The sequence below is a fragment of the Myzus persicae genome, unplaced genomic scaffold, assembly GCF_001856785.1.
Source record: "Myzus persicae strain clone G006 unplaced genomic scaffold, MPER_G0061.0, whole genome shotgun sequence".
NCBI classification, from domain to species: domain Eukaryota; kingdom Metazoa; phylum Arthropoda; class Insecta; order Hemiptera; family Aphididae; genus Myzus; species Myzus persicae.
The window spans coordinates 23,960-40,948 of NW_019102521.1; the positions used below are offsets into that span (position 1 = coordinate 23,960).

The 16,989-nt window shown below is 29.2% G+C and overlaps 3 protein-coding genes across 5 annotated transcripts; 2 read left to right on the forward strand and 1 right to left on the reverse strand.

The window, feature by feature from the left end:
* The first annotated feature begins 568 nt into the window (after positions 1-568).
* LOC111032434 (charged multivesicular body protein 2a) lies at positions 569-5,070 on the forward strand. Of its 2 annotated transcripts, none has more exons than XM_022312766.1 (5): positions 569-806; positions 932-1,135; positions 2,914-3,089; positions 3,330-3,464; positions 4,722-5,070. In XM_022312766.1, exons 2-5 carry the CDS (start codon positions 962-964, stop codon positions 4,951-4,953), a joined length of 717 nt encoding a protein of 238 aa, XP_022168458.1. In that variant the 5' UTR covers positions 569-806; positions 932-961; the 3' UTR covers positions 4,954-5,070. The 2 variants fall into 2 exon arrangements, with proteins under 2 accessions (XP_022168458.1, XP_022168457.1); XM_022312765.1 differs by having other exon boundaries at positions 586-806; positions 929-1,135.
* LOC111032435 (parkin coregulated gene protein homolog) lies at positions 1,142-2,881 on the forward strand. Its single transcript, XM_022312767.1, has one exon. It carries the CDS (start codon positions 2,095-2,097, stop codon positions 2,773-2,775), a length of 681 nt encoding a protein of 226 aa, XP_022168459.1. The 5' UTR covers positions 1,142-2,094; the 3' UTR covers positions 2,776-2,881.
* Positions 5,071-5,138: 68 nt separating the features above from the next.
* Positions 5,139-15,804, reverse strand: LOC111032433 (protein C-ets-2-like). Of its 2 annotated transcripts, XM_022312763.1 has the most exons (6): positions 15,728-15,804; positions 15,529-15,602; positions 13,574-13,652; positions 9,308-9,395; positions 7,597-7,894; positions 5,139-6,355 (listed from the first exon to the last, which is right to left on the reverse strand). In XM_022312763.1, the coding sequence occupies exons 3-6, from the start codon at positions 13,600-13,602 to the stop codon at positions 5,940-5,942; spliced, it is 831 nt and encodes a 276-aa protein (XP_022168455.1). In that variant the 5' UTR covers positions 13,603-13,652; positions 15,529-15,602; positions 15,728-15,804; the 3' UTR covers positions 5,139-5,939. The 2 variants fall into 2 exon arrangements, with proteins under 2 accessions (XP_022168455.1, XP_022168456.1); XM_022312764.1 differs by lacking the exons at positions 13,574-13,652; positions 15,529-15,602; positions 15,728-15,804 and adding an exon at positions 13,249-13,565.
* Between the last annotated feature and the right edge of the window lie 1,185 nt (positions 15,805-16,989).

Sequence of the window (16,989 nt, forward strand, 5' to 3'; positions counted from 1 at the left end):
TAAATATAATATAATGTATGAATATAGTAATAGTAATAGTAAATAATAATTGATTAAAATAATACTGTTGAATTCTGTGGCGAGACCCAGTTGATGAAGTGCTTAAGGACACGATTAAAGTTATACTATGTGCTTATTTATATTTAATAAGCATAATTGAAAGTGGGGTCTTCATAAGCGAATCGCTGAAAATTAAAATATTAATAAATTACAAGTTTAATAGAGTTTTTCGGTGATTTTTCAAAGTTCTCACAAAAGTACGAAATAAAATACATACGTATTGATCATACATACGACGTAAATGAAATATGAATCAAAAATTCCCACTAAGCTATATTATGTTGCAACATATAACCAACAGAGGGCATCACAGAATGGATTTAAATCTATAGGTAAGTCAGTGGTTTCGTCAGCCTTTATAGCTTATACTAGTTTATAGCTTTTTATGGTTTTATTATAGCTAGTTTTATGCCCATTGCTCCTATGTCAACATAATAATATATTATATTATGGCATTATGCCGTCACATAGGTATCCATATTATCTTTAGCTCAGGTCATGACTAAATCCAAAATATATTGATATCAATTATCAATACACCTTGATTTTTAGTGTTTTACACACGATGAGTAATGTTTACTGATAAGAAACAAAAACAGAATTACACAAACAAATAGACATTATAGGTATTGTTTTCGTAATTTTTTTTTTGTATTTTGTGTTTTCTCTTTATCTCACATAAGTCATAGTTATACCTAAAAAATATATCGTAGGACGCAACTACGCAAGTAGAATTTGAAGAACTGGTGAGTGGTGACTGATGAGTCATAATTGTCATCTATTACATTTCATACCTTATTTAATTTAGATTAATTACCTTTATTCAATTAACTAAGTTACAACGTTTGAATATTTACCATTTTTATAGTAGATCAATTTGCATTAAAACATCTACAGCAGTATGCCGTTAGAATGGTTATTTGGGCGTCGTATGTCGCCCGATGAGATGTTGAGAAAAAATCAGCGTGCCCTGAATAAAGCAATGCGTGATTTGGATCGTGAAAAAATGAGAATGGAACAACAAGAAAAGAAAATCATTGTGGACATCAAGAAAATGGCTAAAGATGGACAGATGGTGAGTCATATTTTATCTATTCTATACATTTTTGATCATAAGAATTAGTTATTAAATTATTTATAAATTATCACTATCAAATTTGATTGGTTATCTGGTTAAGTACATTATTTTCTTGGGACCTGAATATCAATAGTTATTCAATTGTTGTACCTACCTTTTTAAGTAACTTCAAGATCATAATAAAAGAGAAAATTAAATAAAAGTATTATTTTTAATACAGTAATCAGTTTCTGAAATATACATTTTAAACCATAAATTATTGATCTATACTAAATTACCTGCTATACCTACAAATGTCAACTATCATTTTATTAAATAAACAAAAAACACCAAAACTAAAAACCTGTAATAATAATTTAAGGTGTAATGCTAAGTATAATCAAATCCAGTCATACATGCTGTGATACATAACGTTTCATTCAGTAAAAAAAAATGTTTAAAAATGTTTTAACCTTTTTTTGATTGTGTGTAACATTTTATTTTGATGACCTATAATATAGAACACATTTAAATTTAAATATGAGACAAAACAGTTTCTTCTTTCTTTACCATCATATTATGTTTGACGTTCGTGTTTGATTTAATACAATCATTTTTTAATCTGTACTGACCTATGACTTATGAACTTTATGCATGTTTATACTTTCAAACAAACATGTTTAAAAAAAACTTTAAAAAGTAATTTAAGTACTAGTTACTTTATATATTTTTTATTTAATCAATAATTATACCGTCTGTATCCTAGTAACCAAATTACTCATTTTATGTATAGGAAAAAAAGATAGTTCTAGGTACTTCAGTACTTGTATAAACGTAAGTTGATAATATCTTACACAGTTATGAGTAATATTTTTACATAACTATCTCAAAGTCAATAATATAAATTATTAAACCTAGTGACAATGGTTATTTCTTTATTGGGTATCACTCTTTATTAGTAATACTTGTGTTTAGTAATGAAATCAATAAAATCAAGAACAAAGCGTATAGTACCACCTTTTAGTTCTCAATCACGACAACCAAACACAATTGTAGCTGGTCCTCCTCGATCACGTTCATGTCAAACACCAATTGGAAATACTGCATTTCGTCGTTATTATGATAGAGGTGACTTTATGTTGTCTGTCGATAGTGGGCGAGTTATGTGGAAAACATCATTTGAAAATATAGATTATCACCATTACTTACCAATTTTTTTTGACGGATTACGTGAAGTTGCATACCCATACCGTGCAGTGGCAGAGCGTGGAGCTACAGATATGCTAAAAAACGGTACACCAGATCGTATACTGCCTGTGGTGCCGCAATTGATCATTCCAATAAAATTAGCACTTAACACTGGTCATCCAGATGTAGTTATAGCAACATTGAAAATGGTTCAAACCTTAGTAACATCAGCTGATATGGTAGGAGAAGCTCTAGTACCCTATTATAGGCAAATTTTACCACCTCTCAATGTATACAAGAATCTTAATAAAAATACTGGCGATGGCATTGATTATGCTCAATATCAACAAGAAGATGTCGGGGACTTAGTGAATAATACTTTAGAAATTCTTGAAAGACACGGAGGAGCTCATGCTTTTATTAATATTAAATACATGATCCCAACTTATGAGTCAAGTGTGGCAAACTAATATACTACATTATCATATAGATCCTAAACATTTTAATTTCTCTAATTGATTTATTATTTCCTTAAAAGTATATTTTAGAAATCTAAGTATCTATTAGATGTTTGTTAAATAGTTTAGATGAATATTTTGAGGATTTAGGAATCGGTGAAAATCATGGCAAGAGACTTAGTAAGAACAAGACGTTACCAGAAGAAATTTATGGTGATGAAGGCTAACATACAAGCAGTATCTTTAAAAATACAAACACTCAAATCACAAAACGCTATGGGTCAAGCAATGAAAGGCGTGACTAAAGCAATGCAAAATATGAACAGGTAAATCTTATGTAATTGTTATCTTTCTAATGATAATCATACAGCAGAAAAAAACAATAATTATTTTTTGTAACAAGTTCAAATCTTGCTAAATAGTATTTTCACAATACTAATACATCTTAAACAAAACTTTCTTGTAATTTTTTCTCAAGAATAACTAGCAAATGTAAATTGCCACTTATGTATGTTTATTATTCTGCGATAGTCTACAATTAATTGAACTATTTTATATTTTAATAGGCAACTGAATTTACCACAAATTCAAAGGATATTACAAGAATTTGAAAAACAGTCTGAAGTAATGGATATGAAGGAAGAAGTAATGAATGATGCTATGGATGATGCGATGGAAGACGAAGGGGACGAAGAAGAAACGTAAGATTAATTTATTTTTTGTAATTATAAATAAGGTCTGAAGATATGTATATATTATACTCCATTCAGTCTAAGAATAGCCAGTTTCATGTATACCCAATGAGCAAATATGTTAGCTTAAACCCCCTAATGCCAAAGTTGGCCCCATGATTGTACGCTGATCGTTTCAGCCAAACAATGGGTAGGTGAGTAAAGGCAGCTATGTCGGTTTTAGTAGTGGGGATAGATGCACAGTTTTTACCCATTCATCCTAAGTGAATAAAGTACGGTATTAAATGAGAAATATTCAAATATGTGCTAAATACTGAAATAGCTAAAAGTCTCACATAAGTAGGTATCATATTTGAAAGTCAATCGTAATACCTACCATGTGTGAAAAAATCATGTTTATCTGTATAATTTTCTAGTTTTTTTAGTAATTTCATTATTTAAACAGCAATTTTCATAACTGAACATTAATTTATTGGAAAGTCGAATAGATATTACATAATATATAACGCTGTGCATAAATCATAGTATCTAATTGATAAATATAATCGAGCCATTCTAACACACATTTTAGAATACTATTATTAACTCAATTTAACAGTGTTTGGAAAGAACGTAGTACATTAACGCATGTTCACTTTCATACTTAGTGAACAATACGCCAACGTCACTAAATTTTTTTTAATTGAACGTGAACAACGTTTATGTTGTAATGAATTTAAACAATTTTTTAGAAGCTCAATTTATTTGCATTTAAGAAATATGTTTAACATATTAAATTGATTAATTATATTATATAATAATATTTTTTATTATAATTCCTATTATAAAAAAATTTAAAAAAATTTAATTAACAACCTATAGAGTATAGTGAACACATTCATTTGTTCAATGAACATGAACATGAACACGTTCATTTAAAAAACATGAACCTGAACGAGTTCCCTTTTGAAAGATTGAACTTGAACGAATTCATTTTTAGTGAACCTTCCGAACACTGCATTTTAGTATTACACATCAGTATTTTGTGATAAAGGAACCACATACTTATTACCTAATTATTATAAAAGATAAAAATATAGTTTACATAACATTCTTTATAATACTTAATACGAATACTTGTTTGGCAATTTTTAAATGAATATTTAAGTTTGTATTATATATTAATATGCACAAAAGAGATGTTGAAAACCTTAACTATATGTTAATACCATTGCTTTAATATTAAAAAATAACTTATTGTCATAATATTTAAAATATTTATTTCAGAGATCAAATTGTGACACAAGTATTAGATGAGTTAGGTCTTCAGCTTACAGATCAATTGTCTGGATTACCCTCAGCTTCTGGCTCAATAAGTGTAGCAGCCACTGGAAAAGTACCAATTGTGGCTCAAGATGGTGGAGGTGGTAATAGTAGTGGTGGTGGTGCAGCTGCTGCACAACCAAATGATGCTGATGCAGACTTGCAAGCTAGATTAGATAATTTAAGGCGCAAGTGAACAATATCTTTTGCTAAACCTATTGCGTATATGCATAATTATATACCAACCTATTTGATTGTAAAAATTGTTAAATATTATTTTCATTTTATATGCATGATTTCAATATAAAATATATATTGTATAAATATATTTTTATCATTAATAATAATTAATAAATATTTTAGAAAATTTAAAAACATGTATATTTTGATAATTTTAAATTATATATTTAAAACATTAATATTTAATATAAATGAGATCGAAACACTACAAGAATTTTGAATATGAAAGTCAAATTATGAGCTATTGAAAATAATGATTCCAATACAATTGATTAATGTTTTATTTTACTGTGAATATTATGTATAATTAATAATTTTATAATTTGTTATAATTTAAATTGTGTCAGCCTTTGTTCATTTTTACATCATTAAAGTTACAACCACAAATAATTAAGACAAAATCACTGATATTCTTAAAATTATTTAAATTAAGCGTTGTAAAAACGTATTATTCTTAAATAGAGTATAATTATGTGTAGATTATAGGACAAATAATATAATATAACATTTAAACAATAACTTGGTATGGTAAAGTATAAACAATTAAAAAAAAAAAAATCGATATATCATAAAATATCATTATTAAGTAGATAAATGCCTGCAAATAATCATATTCATTTAAATGTTCTAGGTGTTTTGCGCTTTCCGTGACAATCGACAAGTCGTTGCGCGAAATGTGATGTTCGTCAGCCTACACTGTAGGCACTTACGTCGCACACAATGGATACGGTGCAGTATACCGTGTGACTATAAAGCCATTACACTAATGATACACAAAAGCCCGACGTCGTATGTCCTTTTAAGTAATAACACAACAATAGAACTCTTAGGTGTATTATGATATGATGTGTAACTATGGAGGCTTATACGATGCAATAATAACTATAATGATATATAGCGAGAGGTATGAACGTGTACGACGATTGACCGGTCCGGCGACGTCTAAAATGTATACTTTTTGAAATTAGGATTGTCCGTGTGCCAACCCGTGGCCTTTGGCCCGAACTTGTAAACGAGCCGTTTGCCCTGCACCGGCAACAGGACGCCGGTCTTGTAGTAGTACCGCATGGCCCGGCTGAACTTCTCGTAGTTCATCCTCTCGTTGCGCTTGAACTTGCCCCACAGCTTCGCCACCTTGTCGCTCTGCACGAACCTGAACCGGCCCTCCTCGTAGTTCTCCCAGCATATGTACGTCGGACAGTATTGCGAGTTCAGCAGCAGGTCCCTGATGAACTCCCATATCCTGCTCAGTTTGGGCTCGGCTTTCGACCGTTTCACCTTCGTGCCGCGCGGCCGGCCCGCCCGCTTTTTCCCCATCGAAGAAGCGTTGCCCGTTTTGAAAAATTCGTCGTCTGCGTCTGCGAAAAATTGCACGTTATGACACCGGTATTATACGATATAATTTATTGTTGTCGGCGCAACTTATTGTACGCGGGGCGAATCGCCGAGCACCACCGTTCTTTTTTATTACAATGATAATTTATTCAAATTCTGATTTTTTTAATCTTTCAATATGGATGACCAGATAGGCACTCAAAGGCCGTCTCAACATGTTTTAAAATTCTTTAGGTTTTTTTTTTAAATATTACTCAAGAAGTGTCCTGCAGTGCAGCCGATAATAAGCTTCCGTTTTTCAAAGGATCTAACCCCTTCCCCTTTTATTCGGGATTATTTAGTAGAGCATTTTTTTGAAAATGTTTATGCATCTAAATCAAAGTTCGAACGAGTAACTACTTAGTTATTAAAATATTTATTCAATAGCTAATAGAAAATGATTTTACAAAAATATAAAATAGATATAATATTCCCCGCCATATCTTCCAATCCCATTATCACGAACCTATTCTGTGTTTTCAGTACGCCAAATTATATATGACAAAAACTAGGTACTCATTCGAATTAAGTTATCCGTGAATAATTTATAGAACACGAGGGGGCTGGTTCCTGTTAGGAAAACAGAAGTCGTTGTATCACTTTAAAATCATCCACAATAAATTAATAGAAACGAATTTAAAGAATTTGAAAATATGGTTTTTAACTTTTAAGTATATTTAAAACTTCCAATAATCATATTTTGTATTACTGAATTTTATTTACAAAGATATTTTTATATTACATATTTTGTACCTTAGTGATATGTTAAATACATAATATTATAGCTATATACAATACATTTACAGCGGCACGACGGGTTAGACGCTAGTACGTGATTAGATCTAAAAATTACACATAATTCGCAGAGATCAGCTTCAAGTATATACCCTAGTGGCCTAGTTACATACGTAGGTGGTTGGATTTTGACTGAGACTCATCCACCCGTCTCGTCGTTTATACTACCCACTCATCCACATGGCATTGTAGTTGGTTCAAATGTACTTATACTCTCGGTGAGTGAGAAAAGAGGCACACACAAACATTTCCGAACTCAAATAAATACATTTCAGAGCAAAAAAGCTGTTTAATCAGGTTTTGGGAATCTCTGGACGCTCTCGATGTTCGAAGCCAAAGTCGAACCCCTCTCCCCCCTCGTAGAGACCACAGCTAGTTGAACATAATATACAGTATACACATTAGTATTTTGTCCGTCGTTGACACTTACCCAATATGGTGGGTAGTAGACAGTTCTCGGGGGTGGGGCGGGCGTGATCGCCGTCCAGTGAGTCGTACACGAGCACGTGCTGCGGCTGTTCGTCGGACGGGCAATGCCACTGCAACAGCTGATGGTGATAATGCTGCTGATCACCGCTCGTCGTCGTCGGATCATAGTACGACGGTTCGTAGGGGTCGTTGCAACTTCTGTCCGGCGAGGGGTAGTCTTCCTTCAAGTTCATCAACACGGTGGCGAGATCAATTTCATTTTCGCTGTAGTTGGTCGAGTAGCCACCGTCGTAGTCCCACTATAAAGATGAGTAATATACGATGCACAATGGATTTATTCAAATTCAGATTTTCGGAATTTTTAATTATATTTTAGGAACATATTTTCAATTTCTTGAGATTTTCCTATTGGTACCATCTATGTAGTGTGAGTATCCTGTGACGATATATGAACTTTTATGAATTTTTTACTGTAAATTGTTAAGAAAATGATATTTTTTTAAAATTTTCGATTTGTTACTGTGCATTGAGCGTAATTTAGGTTTAAAAGATACGTTATTAATATGTTACAGTTAAAGTGTTGAATCAGTTAGTTTATGAAATAACTAGGTAATTTATAAAATAACTAAAGCTTATATAGGTAATGTATATAATTTATACTATAACTAGTTATTTTATACACTCCCTGGCATCACTTCGTTAATGTGTCAAATTGTAAGTAACAAAATATCATGATAAACAAATATAGTTCTAAAATTGTCAACAATTTAATATAACATATTAAATCGGATAAGATTGACATCCTTTTATTTTTTATTTATTTGATACCTACCTACACATGATAATTACAGGAGTGTTACTACAACTATACTCTCGATCCTAGTTCACAAGTTCACAGTATGTTCAGAAAATTTGTTAGCTGTAGAAGCTGTTCCAAATAAAAGTATTACATTAAGATCTGCGGCAACTGCGCAGTCACTGGGAACTGATTAGGGTTTTTTTAAGTGCACTTGTACTAAAAAATGTGGCACAAATCAATGTGATTGTAGAAAAAAGAGGTAATATGCAACTCTAAATGCCATAATAGCTTTACATGAACAAATAAATAAATAATATAACTATAATTAATTCAGTAAAATAAAATATTTTAATACACATTTTAAATTTTAATGTATTTTATACTTTAACGGATATCAAACTGAAATTGTATTGGAACAAATATTCTATGAAATAACTAGTTAAAGTACAATTTTCATGTATTATTTCATACTTTAACTAACATTCGTAGGTAATTCATGAACTACCTAGTTATTTCATAAAATAACGGAATTCAACACTTTAGCTGTAACATATACATTAAAAAGTATCAAAAAATGCCATTTAATATGCATTCAAAATCGTAAAGAAGACCTAGAGAAAAACGTATTTGAAAATTAATTTACCAGTGGAAAAACTCAATGTTTAAGGCGGAACTGTCACGCGTGTCATACTTAATTATGAAATTATTTTAAAGAATTATTGTACTCGTTTTTGATCGATGGTCACGCAGCCAAAAGTGTAATATTGAAGCGACTAATAATAAACCAAAATATAAGCCAGATAAAAGTAATGTTACTTTTCGTTGTTTATTCTTTCGTTTTCGTATAACAATTAAAAATTCGAAAAAAATATAAAATACAGGTACCTATGTATAAAATGTATTTCAACGTTACCTGTGACGATAGGGTGTAATCATCTGGCATACAAAATTCATTCGATTCATACGTATTTGCAATGTTCACATCATTCAACGCCCACATCCTTAAAACATATTACACACATTTGATTTCGGTAAAATATTTGGTCGTTGTAACAAATATCAAACATTCAATCGTATAAATAGTAATTATTGAAATATAATTATACATAATACATATCGAAATTGTACGATATCTATAAGTATAGAGTATTAGTAGGTATCTAACATAGTATTATAATAATACTAATGTAAATTGTAATAGTAGGTAATACGTTTGATGATTGACTGAATTTATTGAATGTAGTTACAAAGTATTTGTAATTAATAAATAATAAAATCCCTCTAAGTTTCCTCTAATAATTTCAAAAATTTCGATTTTATAGAATGATAAAGTATAAATAAGATCTCATATTTCGTTTTTCTTATAACAATGTAGTATTATTCCCAATTAAGTATTAATGTTATACATTTACAATTTATACCTATGTTATTATCATATAAAGGCTATTTCTGTTCTGTTAAAAAAATTAGGTACATACACACATAGGTAAACACATATATAATCTATATTAATATTAATTTATTTCATCTTCTCATGTGGGACCTTCGGATAGGTATGTCATTTAACTTTTAAAGTTGTAATGATATTATATGTGAGTTGTTCAGTTGTGTTTAAAAAAATATACGTAAAATAAATTGTATTATGTATTATTTTTGTCAGTTAAAATTGTTTTTATACATATTATATTTTGCCTTAATAATCCAAAATGGCAAAATGTACTTAATGCTATAAGTTTGTAAAATCATGTTTTAATAAACACCGATTTATAGGGACTCAGACCATTCATTAATTAATTATATCAATATTGAGTACATTTCACAATAATGGAAAATGTTGGTATAAATATAACAGGGCTGTCGAAAGGTTCAGTACGTTGAATATTTTTAAATTGGAAATTTGAATGTAACGAAAAATAATAATAATGATATATGTATATTGTTGAAATTAGTTATAGTAAATGTATATTTAAATATATCAATAAAATGTTCAATGTCATAGACATAAATTATAATATCATACAAAATATGGCCATAATATAAATAATGGGTTAGTAATTATATTCCTATATTGTATAGTATAGGTATTCATATTATTGTCTATACAGGAACAGGATACTGCATTTCTACTGCCAAAAAACTAATTGGAAAAATGTAATGAATTTTAGTTTTTAATATTTTTGATTTTTAGTTTAGGCAAGTTTGTTTATAAAATAACACGGCTATATACAGACTTTTATTCGGCTTCTGCCTTCTGCCGTTTCTATATAAGAGCGTATTTGTCCACCCATCCCCGTCCCTCACCAAAAGCAATACAAATTCAATCGTATTACATTGCATATGTTATGACTGAGTTTTATAGTTATTGTACTGATTATTATTTTTGAATTTTTCCTTTTCTAAATGACAACTTATTGAATGATATTTATTTGATGAATTTAGGCAAACAACAATCTAAGGTTCACTAATATAGTTTACATTTTTGAATTTTTAATAAATACCATGGCCTATGCAGTAGAAATGTATTAGTTAAAAAAATAAGCTATGTCTGGGGGTGTGGGGTCTATGTTAAATAATTTTGCACTTGAAACCCAATTATTAAATCGTTATATTGAACTTATCTATGTTTAACTTTTCCTAATTCTCATTATTTCATAAAAGTACCTATTAACTTTTTTCAATGTTTTTTTTTTTTGGAAAATTTAGGTCCTTTTTATACTATTAAGTATAATATACTTTGATATTTTCCCGATTACGTTTGTTGGAGAATATGTTCATCAGTGTTTGACTAATATTTTATGTTTTTTAAGCGAAATTTATTCTTTGTGTGACATCATCTGTCATCTGAAGAAAAAATACTTATCTAAACACTATGGGTAAATAAAAAAGTGCTCTAAAAATGTTGGTGGGTAGGTACTTACCTACAACTCGGAACTCGAGAATGCGATGAGCATTGACTACAATTTAATAATAATATAATATAATATGTGACATGTGCTTATGACATTTTCATACAAATTATGATGAAGAACAAAGGTTTTGAACACATGTATCTATTCAACGGTACTCAAATTATGATAAAATAATATAAATTAATTATCCAAATTTAAAGGAGGAACAGATAATACATACTATGATATAAACGTTCTCGTATAGTCTTAAACAAACGTTTGTATACAAAATTAATCAGGTTTTTTAGTTAATTGCCATAAATGAAAAGTGTCAAGAAAAAAAACAAGCCAACTAAAAAATAATGGTTGTACGATAATAACATGATATATAAGTACATTTGGGATTAAAATAGATTGGAAATATCTATACATCATACAAGGTATGGTGGAAAATTTTAGCAAGAATTAGTAGGTGTGTAGGTATAATTGTAAATATATCATTTTACTATTCCAATCTATAGGTACCTATAATATAGATTTCAAATTTTAATGAAATTGTCTAATGTTTATATTTTATCATCTTTAATCAAACTTTTAAATGAATACTATTGCACACTTATTTAAAGTACCGAAAGTTAACCACAGAGTTAAATATGATTTCTTCATTTTTTCTTAATGTTGACTTTATACATAGATTACCTAACCTATGAAGATTTAAAGTAGTAAATTAATTACTTCATTATAATGTTTAGCTTAAGTGGTTCTTATTTTAGAAATCTACTAATTGTTTTCATTGTACTTATTGACTATTAAACAATGATCGAGTACACATCTGCAATTTTTTGAATTTAAAGAAAATTTTAACAGACTAATTATTAAAGCTTCGAATTTGTTCATTTTAGTCATTAATTTCTTCATCGGATGACAATTTGATGAAGATCTTGGTTAAAATAAAATGTTTATAATTGTGAACAAAATTTCCAAAACCTTGTATCTACAGACATGGATCGAGATTCTTTAAATTATAGTAAATACACATTATTTTGTAAGGTTTAAACGTTTTTGAAAATATTATTTTTAACATGATATTAAAGCATTTCAAAAACAACATTCAAAAAATCGTTTTTTTTTTCATATTTTTACTATTTTTTTGAATGAAGAATAAATACACTTTTTTATTTCATGTTACTAAAAGCAGAATATTTTTCTGAATACAATGTCGATCACTGATTATAAAGATCGAGTTTTTTACGGTATAGTTAGTGAGTTATAATTATTTAAAGTTTTGATGATTGGAGCAGTGGACTAAAATTTTACCGGGAATCGGGATTGATTTGCCCTTATGCCAATCCTACATTAATGTAGTATTTAAATATTTATAACTTATTAACTAATCGTTCAAAATTGTTTTTTTAAATATAATGAAGTATGAAACTTTAAAATTAATTTTACAGTAATTCAGAAATTAATGACCCCAAGGGTAGGACTATATTAACTGTGAACAGTTATTGTATTTTAGGACTGTATATACATGGGCTTATCAAATTTTCGATATACTTTAAAATTGTTGAGGCAATATATTTATTTCAATATTAAATATATATATATAAGTATGTGTAGCGTAATATTTTCCATTACCTAGGTAAATATGGTAAGTTACCTATACATATATCATAAAATCATTAAAATCCAAAGACATTTTATGAATTCTAAAAAAAAAAATTACCAAATTGAATTGTATTGACAATGTTCTATACACTTCTACCATTCATTATGAATAATATACTTGCAATGTAATATAATTTATAATCAATGCTTCTACCGACATATTAATCTGTTTTCATTAGCTGATATTAATATCGAGATATTCAATGTATTTATTTTTGAATATTTTAAAGTTCTTGATTTCGTGTATAGGTCTAGAATACAGAATATTGTGTGTAATTTCAGATCAAATTTTACTTACATGAATGCTTTTGTTACACTGTTGTCAAAATAGTATATAGGTATTTGTACAACTGATATTGTACAACTATTTATCAAGCACCGCTCGAATAACGAATTTAATATTATAATATTATGATGCACATTTAAACTGCACAAATTTCTAAGAACACAAAATATATTAATAAAATATTTATGGTTAATTTATAAACTGTACAAAATAATGTAAACACTCATGTATATATTCCAGAAGACAGACGTAGTTCTTTCTGTGGTACACTGTAACTATTTATCATCACTAACTTTAGCTATAGTCTATAGCTAAAAGATTAACTGATCAAGCTCACCGGTTCCTGGTCCATATCGCGACGTCCATTGCCCCTCTACTATTTCGCGTCCTTGGGCAAGTATTATTTGTGACCTGACCTAATGAACATGAAAAATTTCAAATGCTAAATTTATTATAAATTATTTTCAATAACAACAACAATTATATTCATTTTTATAACTATTTTTTATTTATCAGGCATTGCTGGAACTTCGAAGAACTCATATTTTTAATAATACCGAGTTTAACAATGTATTTATGTGTAAATCGAATTACTTAATAACATGATTATTTAAAATTTAAAATTCAGATACAATGTAATTATAAGTTAAATAAATCAGAGAGTCTATAATTATTGTACACCTATATCAATTAGTCAAGTATGATGTAAACAGTTATTTAGGGGGGAAGTTACCTATTCTATGTTATAATATATTTTTTTAACGTGATAATAAAACAAATTTTAAATTTAGTGTTTTATAAAGAACACGAAACAGTTAATCCCCCCGTCAATAAATCTGACTATTATAAAATGTATTATATATTAAATAGTTAAAATAATGTATGAATAATATGTTATAGATTATTTTTATTTTTATTAAATAAAGTTAAATTTTTTTTCTAAGCCATTTACCTATAACATACAGATAATAATGATCACTCTGACTTTACTGCAATATAGACAATAGAGTGTAGTGTGAAAACTAATTTATTAAGTATCAACAAATATTAGTTTAATCCATCAAATATTTACGAACCCAATTGGATCGCTTTTTTGTTCTCAATACAAATATAAATCTATGGATTTAAAATTATATTTTAGTTCGGGTTAATATAAGATATACGTCTTATATGACAAAGTCAATATTTTTATTTATTAGGTAGGGTTTTGGCTCACTCGTGTAGGTACTCGCCTAAAATTGTATAAAAACAATATAATTGAATGCAAAATTAATCAACTCTCCTGCTCCAGTCATTCTGAGTTCCGAGTAAACCCTATATATGTTGTCATGTATAGATATACTATTTAATATAAAATATATTAGGTAGCTGAAATTGGTTCGAACTTATGACCACTATTACTAATATATAATAATGTTGGCCCTATCATATAAGTAAAGAGACCACATATATGTGATGGTACTGGCTGGAGCACTAGCTATACTTCACCTTTTTTTTATTTGAGCCATATACTAATTTTTGAAATGTTACACGAGCTGCAAGTCGAAACGTCATAATTTGGTTGTCAATTGATGATGAGAATTAAAAAGGATAAAAATTGTTGAAGAAATACCCAAAATATAATAGTCCCTTACTCCCTTATAGAAATTGTGTATCTACATCACACAGCTTGTCATCTTGCATACAATTGTTTGAAATTGAACATTTGAAATTTATTTTAAGATTGTTTTAGACTATCGAGTCTAGCCGCAAGACCATCATACTTTCAAGGAGGTGTTGAAATTTATTTAGGATATTAGATCATAACATGTAAATAATAAATTACCATATTATGACTAAAATTAAGATGTCCACTGTTAAAAGAAATATTATTAAAAAAATAATTTTACATTTATTTCCTTGTTCCTATGCAACTTTGTGAAAAAATGTACCTTCTACGGTAAAAAATTTAGGAACACAATATAAATTAATTCAGATGTTACAATATCACGTTGACTCGATATTATTCCAAGAATATAAAATGCAATAATTATAAACATTATTATGTACGCATGTTAGCTCTTTGGCAGGTTAGTACTTATTAGCAGGTACAGCGAATACAGTGATATGAGAAAGCGGAAAGAAATAGAAAAAAATCCTGGTTTATTTCTGTCAATTGAGATTTCGGAAATTTTCAGTACACGTCACATCGAGTTTATAGATGCGCGTGCACTGCATACGAAATGAGCTCTTTTTGAGTGACCAACTTTAATGTGCAAACTAATTATTATATAAAAGTATAGTTATACCTACGTGAACGTATAATAAGTCCGGATTAAGACAGCATTAATTATACTTTGAAGAACAGCTAGCCGAACATCCACGGACTGTAAAATAAAAAAATTATAATCATTAAGGTAAGTAAATAAAGTATAAGTATAAGTATAAGCACCTTATAATAGGTAAGATAATGTCGATTAAACACTGTCGAAAATATAATAAATATACTTACGGACTGTGGCTGTGTGGCGCTGGACACTATAATCCGCTGTTTATCTGCATATTTGAGTGGGTATCTGCAAATATAAATTATAACAACCGTATTCACCGTCAAAACTATTAAAATCAAATTTAACCTAGCGTCTCCGTAGTCTATATGGCTATATAAAATTATGTACTTGACATTTTGCCAAAATTCATTGTTGTAAAATAAATGTCATAAAATATGTATAAAATCGCAAAATGTAGGTATTTGTATAATAAGCCTAAGCTACATTTAGTACCTATCCGTGGACTTTTAAATAAATAACAAATTGAATTATTTGTTCGAATAGTGTAATTGAACAGGGAATAGGCGTTGAAACTTTGAAAGTATTTAAAAACGAATTTATATATAAATATAATATGTAAAATTGTAAAATGTGTATGTTGTAATAAACAAATAAAAATCGCTATTTGTTATAAGTTCCAGACTTCCAATTTTCAAATTGCATACTTTGCTGTCTACTCGTATATACAAGAAGTTTAATAAAAGTATATAACACTAACCTAGTGAATTAAAACTAAAAATAAATATTTAGACATTATTGCTTTGAGTGGGCCCCTCGACCTTGTAGCCCCCGGGGCAATGTCCCCCGGCTCCCCCCTTAATCTATGCTTGACCGTAATAATAGAAGCCATTATTATATGCATATAGTCGTGCTGTAGGACGAATGCAACTAAAAATTCTGAAACACTATCACGCTGCACTGCTGCACCAGCGTCGCGAAAAGGCGCCCATTCTGCATCGCGTATAGATTAATAAATTGTGACATCGCACGCGCATGTCATGTTACACACGTGCGAATAGAATAAATGCATTTTCAACAATATTACGTTTTGGATAATACCTATTATATTGTTTTGGATCGATAAATCGATCGTACAAGAGTTTTTTTATTTATTCTTTATTATATACAATAGGTACCTAAGGTATTTATTTAATTTTACAATATTTCGTGACAAGTTGGTATAATACGCGCGTGTACGTATATAAATTATTGCACCCACTACTTACCTGTATAGCGATACTATACATAACAAATATTAAAAATGACTGCTTTTTGTAAAACAGCTGTGTACGGAAACGTAGCGCGTGTCCTGATTTGCAATTATGTACATCGTACATCTTTAGGAGGTCTACAGATGGCTGCAGATGAGTGTTTAACGAATACAATAAAGTAGTATTCGTCTGCAAACAAATTTGTGTTTAAGGACATAGTACCTAGTGGTCCA